Source organism: Ostrea edulis, chromosome 4, assembly GCF_947568905.1.
Source record: "Ostrea edulis chromosome 4, xbOstEdul1.1, whole genome shotgun sequence".
In the NCBI taxonomy this organism is placed as follows: domain Eukaryota; kingdom Metazoa; phylum Mollusca; class Bivalvia; order Ostreida; family Ostreidae; genus Ostrea; species Ostrea edulis.
This window is the reverse complement of record NC_079167.1, coordinates 28,468,375-28,483,210: the sequence shown is the minus strand read 5'-3', so window position 1 is coordinate 28,483,210 and position 14,836 is coordinate 28,468,375. Positions and strand designations below refer to the sequence as shown.

Below are 14,836 nucleotides of genomic sequence, written 5' to 3'. Positions count from 1 at the left end.
GCCCTATATGCTCACATTCTTTCATCTTGAAATACAACAATTTTGTCTTTGAAGAAAATACCGATTAGAATACATCATTTTGATTCATTTTAGCTACAAATTTCCTGGGGTAAGTCCCATGCGCAACTTCTCAGTAATTCCAGCAAACTTGCTTGGAAAAGACTGTTTTTATTTTGTTGTTATTTGTCCGCTTGCCGGATATGTACAGGGATCAAGCATTGCTCAGAAATCCCATAGACAAACATTTTCTGGGACAAGATTCCAGATATTGAGAAAGATATACAAATTGTAAATTAATTACAATTTATAAAGTTAATGCCAGCGTACTTTTGAGGAAGCGTCGCCCTGAAGCGTCACTGTTCCTATATCTTTATGTATTTTCGTATTTATATCAACCAAAACAAAAAATCATTCATGATAGCAATACAAAATTACATTCAAAGCAGGCACATAGCATTTTTTTTTCCAAAGAGGGGTGGGGGTAGGGGAGAAGTTGAAAAGAAAACAAGAGGCCCATAGGCCTTATCGGTCACCTGAGTATTAGTTAATTCGTTAAAGTATCACTAGCCCCAATGGCTATGCAACTGACAAATTTTTATCCGGTTCTGTATATACCTAATATTCAGCAACTGTATAAAACAAGATTTAGTCTTAAAACTTACATGTGTTTACCCCTGAAAGTGTCTAGATATTTATTAAAGGCTTTAAATATACATGCAACATAATAACACGTGTAACATTAACACGATATATAACTAATTTGGAACCATCCTAGAGTCAAAACCCAGGGGTTAGGGAAATTCACAGTTTCGATACATTCTTTTCTGTGGCACGCCAAATTCACAAAAATGAGCTAAACATAGTTTCACAGTTGATAAACTAGGTTTATCGACTGTAAACTATAGTTTACGGACCGTAAACTATAGTTAACGATTCGTTAACTATAGTTTTCATCCGTAAAACTATATTTAACGGTTGAAAACTATAGTTTGCAAATGCTAATCCAAGTTTATGTCTTTAAATAAACGTTAACAATAGATTTTGCTGATAAATACAGATTCACATTTGTAAACTATAATTTACATTCGTTAACTATAGTTCACAATTGTTAATCCTAGTTTCACAAATTGTGATACTATATTTATCAGATAAACTATGTTTAACATTCGTTAATTATAGTTTTTGATCGTAAACTATAGCTAACTGCCATTTTAAAGTTATATTTCATTTGCTGATCTAGAAGATGGTAGTGCAACAAAACTGTCAACAGAATTATAATTTAAAGCTTGTTCCAGCTACAGCCGATACATAAACCAGTTACAGTAAACTGGGGCGCATTTTACAAAAGAACTTATGACTTACGACCAACTTTACATACTGGAATTTTCAAGTTTATTGTAAGATCATTCACTCCAAATGCAAAATATCTTTCAAAACAATGTTGAAAATTAAGCCTCAGAACAGTATTACTTCATTCAATCAAAGTAATAACAGTGTAATACAATTTAAGACTTGCGACTTTGTCGTAAGTTGTTTTGTAAAATGAGCCCTGAATTCCAAATATTGTACGTTGGGCAGTTCAACACAGGCACTATGTTGATTCGGTTCGGTTGAATATTTGGACTGACACCTTCACCTAATCTCGGAACAGTCCCCTCATATTTCATGTCCAGCTTTGGCCGGTTCTAGCAATTGATTAATCTCGGTTGAGATTCGGTTCGGCTGAATATTTGGACTGACGCCTTCATTGGTGAAGGCGTCAGTCCAACAGTCCAACAGCCAAGCCGAATCTCAGCCGAGATTAGCAATTGATGTGCACTTAGGCCACACCACGCTGCTATTCGCTTCATAGTGATTTGACTGTTAAACTAACTCTCTATCACTATTAATTTTGCATTGCTTACAGTCTAGGTGTGAACATCCCAAAATGAAATTAGTCGCTAAATTTTCTATTCAACTGAAGACTTCCATGGCACAATATTTTACATCCTGAAATTGAAAAGTTCCTTCTATTTACTAATACATTTTATCTCCATATACCTACTTGTATATCGCTAATTTAGAAAACAAACTATAGGAACCCTTCAATTTCGGGAGATAAAATATTGCGCCATGGAAGTCTTCATTTGAACGGAAAATTTAGTGATAGTTTATTTAATGGAATGTACATACTTAGACGGTAAGCAATGCAGCATCAATAGCGATACAGATATGGTTTGATAGTCAACTAACTTATTTGAAGCGAACAGCAGTGTCACCTAAGTGTACATTAATAGCTAGAATGTAAGTAAATATACATGAAGAAGGTCGGTGAAGGCGTCAGTCCAAATATTCAACCGAGCCGAATCTCAGCCGAGATTAGCATCACATGTGCGACAGTAACCATGTTGTTTTCATGCGGTTAGAACATTAAGGAGAAATACTATATCGTCATAATGGCTGACTTCCTTTTAAAACATGAATGGAAATATAAATATTAGCATTATTTGTCTATTCCATTTAGATTTAACTCAGCTTTATGACAAACGGGATGATTTCAACTTCTCCATCGCCAATTTCCCATATTTATGTAGCAATATTTTACTATCACCCGCATATGGTAATAATGGTATTTATATCTCTTAACTGATTAGATACGCAAGAACACGTTCTGCGCATGATTAGTTTTTAAATCGAGTCATGCTACTTACTAACAAAGAAGTTGATGTTACTGGGGTTTAAACAGTCTCGTTTGAAATCAGCGTTTCGCAAATTTTATGGTCGTTTTACATGTAACAATCTAGTTTGCAAATACAACCTGTCATTGGGTCAAATACTATTTGACGTGTTTCATACCAATTGTTAGGCCGTTCTTGGTACACTAATTCTGATTACAGATTACTCCGTTTACCTGATCAAGATATTGGACTCACGGCGAGTGTAACCGGTCGACAGGGGATGCTTACTCTTCCTAGACACCTGATTCCAACTCTGGTATATTCAGGGGTCCATGTTTGCCAAACTATCTATTTTGTTTTCCTTAAAGGAGTTATGAGATCGATCAATGTACGTTATCTTCACCTTTTCATTTCATTGTCCAGTTGAGGAACTCAGCAAGTTAGCATGTTGACTGCCAGTATACAGATCGGGGGTTCGAAAACAGCAGGAGGTGTATTTTTTAAAGCTTACTTTCCACTGAAACCACCGTCCAAATAAAGTAAATTCGAAAGTTTTAAATTTCAAAATATTGTTGTACACATCCTCCATTTTTCATCCACATCAAATTTATTTGTTGTAGCATTCCTCATCAAGGTGCACATCAACTACATATATAGGTATTAAAGCACAGCGGAAAGTGGTTTGTTTGGACTGCTTAACTACAAAGTATGTTTAAATCTGGTTGAGGAACAATGAAAATTTTAACGAACCACTTTAAAACTAAATTTCACATGGACCAAATTCTCTTCAAAATGCTATTGTGTGTTGCATCAGAAGTATGTCTCTGATTATATCCCAGGTACGAAATACGATTTGAATGAACTCAATCATTTCTTTTGCTTTTAAAGATATTCTATAGCTACCCACAGAATATAAACCGTCATTTCTATACAGACAGAAATAATACATGCAGCTTCCAATAGATTTTCACGTAAAGATACGTATCTTAAGATCGACCAATCAGATAAGGTCTTTATTACCCAATCAACACTGTACAGTCATCCAATCAGAAATATACAGTAAGCAGCCAATCGTTGTTGATCAGGAGGTAGATCCACTATCTGTTAAAGTGTGTTTGGTATTTAGATCAAGCTGAGGGGATATGTCGGGAAGTAAGAGATGTGTTAGCTAGGCCATCCAGTTCCTTCGTGTGTTTGTGTCGCTATAGTGTTTTAGTGATGAATTGTGTCCTAGTAACTTATTTTAGAGATATCATCATCGTGACTTTCCCTGGCGGTAGGACAGTAGGAAGAAATTATATCAAGTAGTTGTAGATTGTGTCGGGGAAACAATAAAATTGTTAACTCGTACCAATGATTTGCAAAATTCTACTAAAGAAAGAGTGATATATGGCACGCCGTTTTTTTTTTTTTAAATTGTTTCACGTTTATTCCTCTTTAAAGATATCTTCTAAAGTGTATGCGATATCTTATATCCTTTATATGATATCTTATAAAAGATATGAGATATCTTATATATTTTCTTTATAAGATAACTTATATGTTTTATAAGATATCTCATAAACTTTATAGATATCTTATATAATTTATAAGGTATATTATAAACTTTAAAATATATCTTATAACTTTTATAAGGTATCTTATAAAAGAAATTTTATAAGATATCTCATGTATTTTATAAGATATCTCATAAACGTTATGAGATATCTTGTTTAATATATAAGATATCTTATAAAATTTAAGAAACATCTTATATATTTTTAAGATATCTTATATACTCTATGAGATATCTTATAAACTGTAAGTTATGAGATATCTTATAAGATTTATTAGATATCTTATTAAAAATAGAAGATATCTCATACATTATATAAGATATCTTTACAGAGGAATAAATATGGCATGCAATAGTAATAGAGTGTAGCTGTGAGTTGTATCATTGATGGTTCTTCTGGCTAGTATTGACTAGTATATACTATACATGTATATCGGGTTTTAGTTTGCTCAGTCATTATCCACGTATCACAGAGGAGATATTTAATGTCCGGTTAGTCCGTTAGTTGACCTGGGTGTCAGTTAGTTCCTTCTGATCGTCTGCGGAGAGTCAAGGTGTGTAAATAAGAGTATTTTGATTAACTTGACTCCAAGAAAGATAAGCTAACCAACCCCAATTTTTTTATTTTTATCATTTATTTGATGAAAACCTGACACTACGCATTCTAAAGCATTAATGACAAAACCATGCTTTGAGACGAGTAAACTATAACTAATTTCATATATTTTTCAACATGTACAACATTCAAGAAAACGGTCCAATCAGAACTGATCTTTGTCGTCTGAAACAGCCCAATCAGAGCTGATCTTTGTCGTCTGAATCGTGTACAGTTTACTCAAGCAATCGGACGCGTTTTGTGATGAAACTGGCTACACTTGAATGAGATAGTGAAGTCCTTCAAATCTGACACTACCCAGCGTTAGACGTAGTAATTCAACATGGATTCGTAATGCTCCTGGCGACCCGAGGCAACATTGGTGGGATTTCCGTTATCGAGGATAAATTTCTGAAAACAGAGAATTTTAGTTTAATGACACGAAACACTGAGATATAGCAACTGTTAAAATTTACATTTACAAAAACACAGTACACTCGTTTATAAAGAACTTAAATAGAAATAAAGAATAATATTAACACCCTAGACTGTCTTATACGTTATAAATATTGGTAGTTAAAAAGAATTGACGGTTTGAATTTATTAACATGATTTCTACCCACTCCCATCAATTTCCAAGTCGTACTGTACAAGGCTTTTATTACAGTGCAATAAAAATAGAATATAATGATGGGCAAATATTCAGAAATTATCGTTCATTGTTACAAGTGCTGTAACAATTAAAAATCATGACCCCCCCCACCAGATAAATGAAATCAGTGTAACGGAACTCTACCTCCAGTTCTTCAAGCGACGTTTGGCCATCCGTAATCTTTTTGCCAATTCCAGATTCATATGAGCTGTATCTCTCCTTAAAATACAATATAATGCATAATATTGTGTATAAACTGTGGGAAATCCTGAGAGAGAGAGAGAGAGAGAGAGAGAGAGAGAGAGAGAGAGAGAGAGAGAGAGAGCACTTTCATGTATATGCAATGGCTAGACAAAGAAAACAATCCCGTAATTTTTACCTTCACTTGTTTCGCAATAACATTCTCTGACAGAAGCTTTTCAGCATTCAACAATCCTCTAGCAAAGGAATCCATCGCACCTGTTAAATTAGAGAGGTGTTAACAAATGTGTGGGGAGTGATATTAAAGAGCATCTGAGCCGCGCTATTACACGGCAAAGGTGTTAACAATTTATTTAATTACAAGAGTTACGTAGAATTCCTTAATATTTTACCTATGTGTGAGATAAACATGTCCCCGAGCTCGGTGGATTCCCTGCGGACCTTGCAGTCAAAGTTCAGTCCTCCGGGAGCGATACCACCCTGTTCTAACACCGTCTGTAAAGACAGGACATATCACATAATTCAATTTACTCTCATATTGCACAAACCAACACATGTACATGTATGTTATTTAATTAAAGCATGCTGTGACCAGACCTCTGAAAGAAGATGTTTGCGAACCCATTTTTATATTACAAATCTTGAAAGGAAAAGGAAAGGTTTTCAATGAATTTTAAATCACTATGAATAAATATATATATATAATAACCTTAAAATCCCTATTATGACCAATCTCGGGACGATGAACACAAATATTTAACTACTTTTTCTGCAGAACGCAAATCTGTTTCGTACATCAGAAATATCAAGCATACCTTCATAACCATAGTAGTATTTTTAATGTCCATGGGGAACTGATCTGTGTCCCAGCCCAAATCCGGAGAACCCGTGTTGGAGTCGATAGATCCCAACATACCAAACCTGAAGTGTTCAAAAACGGAATTTCAATCAAAATCATGCTATTTCAGAATATGGAAGTAAGATTTTTTAAAATATGCTTTACAATTAAACTTTCTGTTCGCGTTAATACATGCGTTTTTAATTCGCGATTGGTGTCACACTTTTCGTTTACCTCTACACGTTTTTCCACGCGTTAATAAGGCTTTGATTCGTGTTATTCCGTCGAATCATGTCGTGCTTTTGCGCTAAAGATTCGCGTTAAAACGACTTTTTGTGTTGTCACGCTTTTCCGCCTTATTATGCCTTTCTTAAGGGTTATTACGCCTTTAAAAATCTGTAATTTTCTTTTGTTTGAAATGATCCTGCCGCTCTTCTGTAAGAATGCTGGAGTTCATTGCGATCATTCTGATTTTTGTGTGTAGCTACAACCAGTAATTTTCATCAAAATTATAGGAAAAAAAAAGAAAACTCAAAGTAATATGCATATCTTCAATACCCACTGTGGAATATTAAGATCCTACTTGAAAACTGTGAAAAGATTTAGATAGACAAACCATGTACTCTTTACACGGAATCTCAGTTTGCATGAAGGGGGTATACCTTTTGTTAAGTACAATCGCGACAAAATTGGTCAAACATATGAGCTGTAGTTTTCCATACAGAAAGCAAAACGCTAGTTTTAATTCAATTTGTGAAAGCAAATGAACGGACAGACAGACAATGTGGAAGCTATATATACCCTGTTGAAAGACGCAATCGGTGTTAGTGTTAAATGTTGTTAGTGTTGATTTAGTAGGCCATTATAACAGAGAAATTGAATCACTGGTCGCGTCGCAACTTTTTTAAATTAGTACCAATGAATGACATATTTCTGGGTGATCTTCCCTTTCACATTGTCTTCTCAGTAAATGAAAATCCACACAGCTAATGATGTTTGTGGTATTGTTTGGGGAGGAGCAAACGAGCAAACAAGGTGTATTACATAAAGGCGTATCTGTGAAACATTCTACTCACGCGGAAGACATGACTATGTCGTGTTCGTAACCATGGCCCGCCAGAGTGGTGTGATTGGGCTCGATGTTAAGCTGTCAAACAGTACACAGTGCAAGAATTATTCACAAACCGGATACCAAGACGAAATTGACACGGTTATATATTACAAATGCACACCTTATAGTCTTTGTCAAGTCCATAATGCTTAAGGAAGCCAATGACCGTCATGGCATCTGCAACACACAATCAGAAATTAACATAACATATGACTGAATTAAAATCACGTGTAAGATCACGAGAATGTCGAGTTTTATACCATAGTCGTATTGATGTTTAGCTGGTTCTTTAGGTTTGGGTTCAATCAGCAAGTTTCCTGTAAACCCGATTTTTTTCTTGTAATCTATAAATAAGAATTCGTAATATAGTGTAATTAAAAAGTATCGTAAACTTTGAGTACAGAAGCTGTAGTTTCTTTGATATTTTATCATACTTTCGTTATTTTCTTACCAGCTGCCATTCGGAAGAATGTTGCTAAGTTGTCGAGTTCCTTGCGAACGTTAGTATTGAGGATGGTGTGGTATCCCTCCCGTCCGCCCCAAAACACTGTAAAGGAGATTTTTTTTAAAAACAAGAAGTTACATGTAATAAAATGAAGGGCACAGAACTAACGACACAAAATTTCAACATTTCCATGTAAATCCATACTGATTGCACTGATTATATATACCGAAATTCTCTGCACCCAATTTTTTGGCCACTTCCAGACCTTTCTTGACCTGTGCTGCTGCCATTGCAAATATGTGTGCATCGGGGTTGCTTCCTGCTCCATTCATGTATCTGTTAAAGACCATATCGTACATTGCTAAAAGTATTCAAATTCCTTTTAAACTTCATTTGCATTGTATTTAATTGCTTCTTTGCAAATAATCATTGTTATGAAGGATATAAAATCATTTATGTAAACCATAAGTTATTTTAACATGACGATTGCTAATGAGGCTTGTATGACGTATGTTTTTAGTTTTTCCTTATTTTTTTTTTCAATCATCAGATATTAATTTAGCTAGTATACCATAATCCTGCATACAAATGAGGTACCTTTGATGAGCGAATAAGTTGCATGTTGCCCATAACAGCTTAACCCCTGTTTTGTTCTGCAACTCCTGAGCAAGACCAACGATCTCGTCCAAATTCTTGTTGGTTTCCGTCAAGGTAGACCCCTCTGGCGCTATGTCTCTGTTGAAATAGCAAAGTGGTATGTAATGATCGCAGGGACTTTGATCAAAATATAGAATATTTTGGAATATTTCAATTTAACACGCATATTGTAATCTGATCAACAGTGTATATTGGTATGCTGTTTCTGCTAAACAGTTCAGTCTGCAAGAATTCTAGTCTTTGAAAAATCTAAGACATTATATGGCTCACGAAACCAAACTACAAATCACTATTAAGCCATGGCTGTGTAAAGGAACATTTTGTCTATGTTTAGCAATCCGTAGTTGTTGTTTTTTTGTCAGTATAAATCTTGTATAAAAGCTGAGATACAATGAGTCATCACCTAAACTGCAACGGACCAATCAAAATCATTAGGACATCGATCTCACTGTTATGATGCAATCTTTTCTATGATACCTGTCATGGAATGTCCAGTACGGCACACCGAGTTTTGAAAAAAACTCGAATCCTGCCCTCAAACGCCTCTTGGCGTTGGCCATGGAATTACTACCGTCATCCCAAGGACGAATCAAGGTCGGGAAACCAAAGGGGTCCGCTCCTACAGCACGAAAATACTCATATTGTTTTTGTATCCATAAAGTTTTATAACATTAATATCATGTTGCAATGTCGATACCATGTTGTTTTTCATATAGCTGCAATGTCAATACTATGTTTCATAGCTACGATGTCAATGTCATGTTGGTTTCCACACCTCTGATTGGCCGATGTCACTTCCGGTCGCAAGGCATGACCGATTTTCGTCAATACCATGTTCCACCCCTCCTCATACGGAACATTCATAAACATAAAAGTCTATTAACTTTTGTTCTCTATACAATCTGATTAGAATCAGCTCCCCGATCCGCTCCTTTATTTAATATTGTCATAAAAAGGAGCGGATCGAGAAGCTGATTTAAATCAGATTGTTATCCATATTATTATAGATAACTTCAGCAGAATTAGCGATATCTAGATATCCTATTCGAACTCGCGATATATTTAACTCATTCTGAATTAATGGTCAAATTCATTTGAAGATCGAGGCATCATGTAGAACTGTCTATGCATGAAACAGAGCGGCATATCTTTTAGAACTATCTATGCCCAAATTGGGAAAATGTACAAGTATCTTTTACAGAAATCTATGGCTAAATTAGGGCGCGCTCTGATTCAGCTGAAGAGGGAAATCCAGTAAAGAGCTTGATCCATATATTATTGCTCTCTTGGAAGTGATTACGGACAGCTCTACTTCAGTTAGAAATAGTTTTAACTGGATGAAAGGTAAGTTTTATTTGATTAGAGTGCGCTTTAACCAAATTAGAGAGAAAGAGAGTATCAGTTTAGTAAAAGAATTAGAGGTATATCCGAACAAATCAAATCTCTGTCTAATACAATCTAAACCATTAATTAGAAAATACTAGTACATGCATATTTAATCATATGCATTTTAAGAGAAATGTGTTTTTACATAAAGAGTCACTAGGGTTCTTGTATATGTTAATTGGGTCCTGCAATTGATGTTCTCTTAATGAATTGACTTACAATGCATTCATATTCATTTAGAGATAGCTACCATCCCATCGGCAATGGATATAGTACAGTCTGATCCAATTATATTGAAGTCACTTATTGAATTATCTGTTATATTGAACTATATGTTATATTGAAGTAACTTATTTTGAACTATCTGTTATATTGAAGTCCCTCATATTGAACTATCTGTTATCTTGAAGTCGTTTATATTGAACTATTAGTTATATTGAACTATTTGTTATACTGAAGTCACTTATATTGAACTATCTCTTATATCATATTTCCCGTGGGGATCCAAGATAGAATAGGTCCTCAGTACCCCTTGCTTGTCGTAGAAGGCGACTAAATGGGGCGGTCTTTCGGAGGAGACCGCAAAAATCGAGGTCCCGTATCACAGCAGGTGTGTCACGATAAAGATCCCTCCCTGCTCAAAGGCCGTAAGCGCCGAGCATATGCCTAAATTTTGCAGCCCTTCACCGGCAATGGTGACGTCTCCATATGAGTGAGATATTCTCGAGAGGGACGTTAAACAATTATCAACCAATCAATTTTATATTGAATTCGCTTATATTGAACTATCTGTTATATTTTAGTCACTTATATTGAACTGTTATATTGAAGAAAAATTAAATCTCCAGCAACATTATTTACAGGTATATGGTTCAACATCGGTTATATTGAAGTTTGGATATCATAAACAAATCAGACACTCCCTGAATTTCAGAATATCTGGAGTAAACTGTACATATTTATAATAGTACCATTTCAATTAAAGCGCACTTCATAGAAATATAGAGAACAGTGTCATAAATAACAGATATGTCAAATCTGATATCACTTGAAATTTATTATTGAATAGTTTATTACTGTATTGGAACGTACTAACTAAATAGGGTTACAATTCTTGGATATAAAAGTTCGTTCATTTGGCGTTCTACATGTTCATGGCTGATTACAAGACAGTCATACCTGTTCTACTTGTTCATGGCTGATTACAAGACAGTCATACCTGTTCTACTTGTTCATGGCTGATTACAAGACAGTCATACCTGTTCTACTTGTTCATGGCTGATTACAAGACAGTCATACTTGTTCTACTTGTTCATGGCTGATTACAAGACAGTCATACCTGTTCCACGAAAGGTGTGCCAGAAACACACAGAAAATCGGAGCCAGTCTTTCATGGGCTTTCCCATCACTTGCTGAAATTCAGAAAAATCAAAAATTGTTTTTAAAATTGCAAAATTGAAAAGGATAAAATTTTCATTACGAATGTATGTAGTAATTGTGAAAAATATGGGTTCTCCACTAGGCAGGGGCAACCATAATAATAAGCTTGATCTCTCAAGATACTGAAGACATTTCCAAATAACCAGTCATTCAAGTCACGACCTTTGACCTCACGACCTGAAAACCATTGGGGTAATTTACTCTTTAGGGTGCACCAGTGTACCAAGTTTGATGTCAAGCAAATCGTTCTCATAATATTAAGTGGACAATAGCTCATTATGTCCAGTTTAATCCTTGACCGTGTGATCTAAAGATCGATAAGGTCATCTACTCATTAGGTATAACCAGTGTTTGATATCTGTCAAGCAAAGTGTTCTCGAGATATAGAACAGAAAATATCTTAAGACATGTATATCCAGGTTGACCTTTGACTTCGTTACCTGTAAAACAATAGTGATCTTTTAATCTCCGAAGACAACCAATGCACCAAGTTTGGTTAATGTCAAACAAAGGGTTCTTAATATATTAAGCGGACAATATCTTATGTCCAGGGAAGTTTGACCTTTGGTAAAAACCAAAAGGAGTTATCCAGTGCAGCAAGTTTGGTGTCTGTTAAGTAAAGGATTCTCAAGATTTTAATCAGACAATATATTATTGCGTCCAGTTTGACCCTTGACCTTTAATCTTGAGACTTCAAAACCAATCGAGTGTTATTTATGACTGTCAAGCGTATGGTTCTCAAAATATTGAGCAGACAATAATTTATCATGTCCAATTTAACCCTTGACGTTTTGATCTAAAAAATGACAGGGGTCATATACTCTTTAGATATAACCAGTGTACGAAGTTTTGATGTATGTCAAGCAAAGCGTTCTCAAGATATTGAGCGGGCAATATTTTACTATGTCCAGCTTGATCCTTGACCTGAAAATGAGTAAGAATCAATTACTTCCTATGGGCAATCACTGCATCAAGTTTGGTGTCAAGCAAAAGGTTCGTTAGATATTGAGCGGAAAAGGCTTGGTTTACAGACCAAAAGACCCTCTTGACTTTTGACCTTAAAATCAGTAGGGGTCATCTACTCTCTAGGAGTAACCACTGTACCAAGTTTGGTAACTGTCAAACAAAGGAGTGTTTGGATATTGAGTGGCGTGACTTGGTTTGCAGAAGGACATGTGTAAAACAATACGCCCATCCCTTTCCAAAGGTGGGAGGATAAAAAGCAACGGTGATTCTGGTTCACCTCACAAAACATCGGAAAAAAATACATACATGTAATATACATAACAAGGGTTCTAAGACCACAGAAATAGAGGGTCATGTTTTTATTTTAAAATCAAGTGTAAGAATCCCACTGCAAATTAATTAGTATTTTCAATTTGATCAAAATGACGTAGCGCAAGAATGATGATGTTATGGTGTTATAAACATGGGTTTGCTACTTTTCATGACGTTATTCTAGACTTGGACAATCTTTATATTTTACCATAGCTTTATCTTATTGGTACACACACAATTGTATATGTCAGTAAAATTTCCTTTGTAGCTGTTCTCTGTATTTCCTGAACGAACCCATTTACAAAAAAAATACAATTTTAACTGAATTTGAGTAAAATTGAGAATCAAACTAATGTCAGAGATGTGTTCTCTTCTATCAAATGACGGCTAATATTAGAGATATGTTCTTTTCTATGAAGTCAATATTTATATTTTCTTTAAAACTTCAAAAGTTTGAGTTTTCCAGGATCTAAAAACGTTTCATCATATAATTATGTAAACAACTAGATATCATACCTTGTTTGGTTCATAGGTTCTGAAAACCATTGTTTCACCGGCGCCGCCATCCTTCTTCAAGGGGATCTTACCAATACCTAAACGGGAAAATAACGTCATTAGGATTTTGTAAGTTACTGTTACACATTGGGCTTTCCATGTCCACTGTCGCAAGGGGGACGGCACGGGGAAGTGTGTTAATAATGAAAGCAAGTTTTGCACGGTTGCACATGTAGTAAACGTAGCGATCATAGGCGTAGCTTGGGTTCGAATATTACCGAGGCAGGGGGTCTGCGCCCCCCAGAAGCTATCGACATTTTAACAACGTAAAAGGTGGTGTTTTTTTTTTTACCGAGGCAGCTGCCTCGGTTGCCTCAATGGAAGCTACGCCACTGGCGATTCGGTCCGGTTGATTATTAACACGGTAATTATTATATTTAACAGCAATCATTACAACTCATTAAGATGCATTTTAAGTTAAAATTTCAATTGTTTAAAATTTTAACACACTTTGTTCAATCAAGGTCATGTGACCTCGTCCTATTTAATGACCAACCATACGTCATAATGGTATAGATCTATAATTCATAGAACAAACAGATCGATAAATATAGATCATGTACCTGTCCTAAATCATAGTGCCAAAAAATTAACGTCTTCGTCCATTTAGTCCATTTAGTCGACATCACATCACATTATTACATAATTTGCTGACCTAGAAAAGCGTCGTAATAGGAATGAGGAAGGGAACTAACTTTAAGAATTCATGAATGGAATAAATTATCATCTGCTGCTTTACTGTCATGTTTCCACTGTTAGAAAGATGCGATAATAACGAGGGCTCATGCAGGTCAGGAACAACTGAATGATGAAACGCATTTCTTGGAAAATTCAATCAACAGAATATATATATAGAGAGTATACCTTACCTTTGAAGAATTCTGCATTTGGGTCATCAAATTCCCGGTAGTTAGCACCATCCCCGCTAGAACCATCTGTGGCAGTCGGTGCGAAAGAAGACATGTTTCTATCTTCCTGAAAACTTCTAAGACCTTCCCTCCGGCACACTCTGCAGCCAAAATCTGGGGCGATGTGTGCTGATTACAATTCAAGATAAACATAACTCCTTCAATTTATTTTACGCGATAGCGGCCGGTTGAGTTTATTTTATCTCAGGAACGAGTAGTGTATGGCCGATAACTAGCTGGACCTCTTACTAATGAGATTATATAAACAAATCTCGATGCCACGCCGATATCGTCACGTCACCTGTCTGTTACGTGTAGGTATCTGGACCCCTTGTTCACTAGTCGGAAATACTGTCTGACAGACAACAAGGATATAATGTCTCCTTTAGTTATGTATAAAGATGGCATCCGTTGTAATCTCATCATTGGGTATCAATTTTCTTTCAGAAAGGCGTAGGGTTGCAAAACTAAAGACCATGTTTAAAGTACATCACGATTGAGTTTCTGATTATCTAAAAAGAATCAACTGGGGATAGAGAATCAAATGATAATACACGC

The 14,836-nt window shown here is 35.5% G+C and overlaps 1 protein-coding gene across 1 annotated transcript; it reads right to left on the bottom strand.

Moving 5' to 3' along the window:
- Positions 1-4,913: 4,913 nt before the first annotated feature.
- Positions 4,914-14,623, bottom strand: LOC125671404 (xylose isomerase-like). Its single transcript, XM_048907140.2, has 15 exons — positions 14,240-14,623; positions 13,332-13,408; positions 11,437-11,509; positions 9,189-9,330; positions 8,652-8,789; positions 8,281-8,390; positions 8,061-8,156; positions 7,870-7,953; positions 7,731-7,786; positions 7,575-7,645; positions 6,476-6,581; positions 6,053-6,155; positions 5,839-5,918; positions 5,604-5,678; positions 4,914-5,218 (listed from the first exon to the last, which is right to left on the bottom strand). The coding sequence occupies exons 1-15, from the start codon at positions 14,331-14,333 to the stop codon at positions 5,132-5,134; spliced, it is 1,392 nt and encodes a 463-aa protein (XP_048763097.1). The 5' UTR covers positions 14,334-14,623; the 3' UTR covers positions 4,914-5,131.
- Positions 14,624-14,836: the final 213 nt, after the last annotated feature.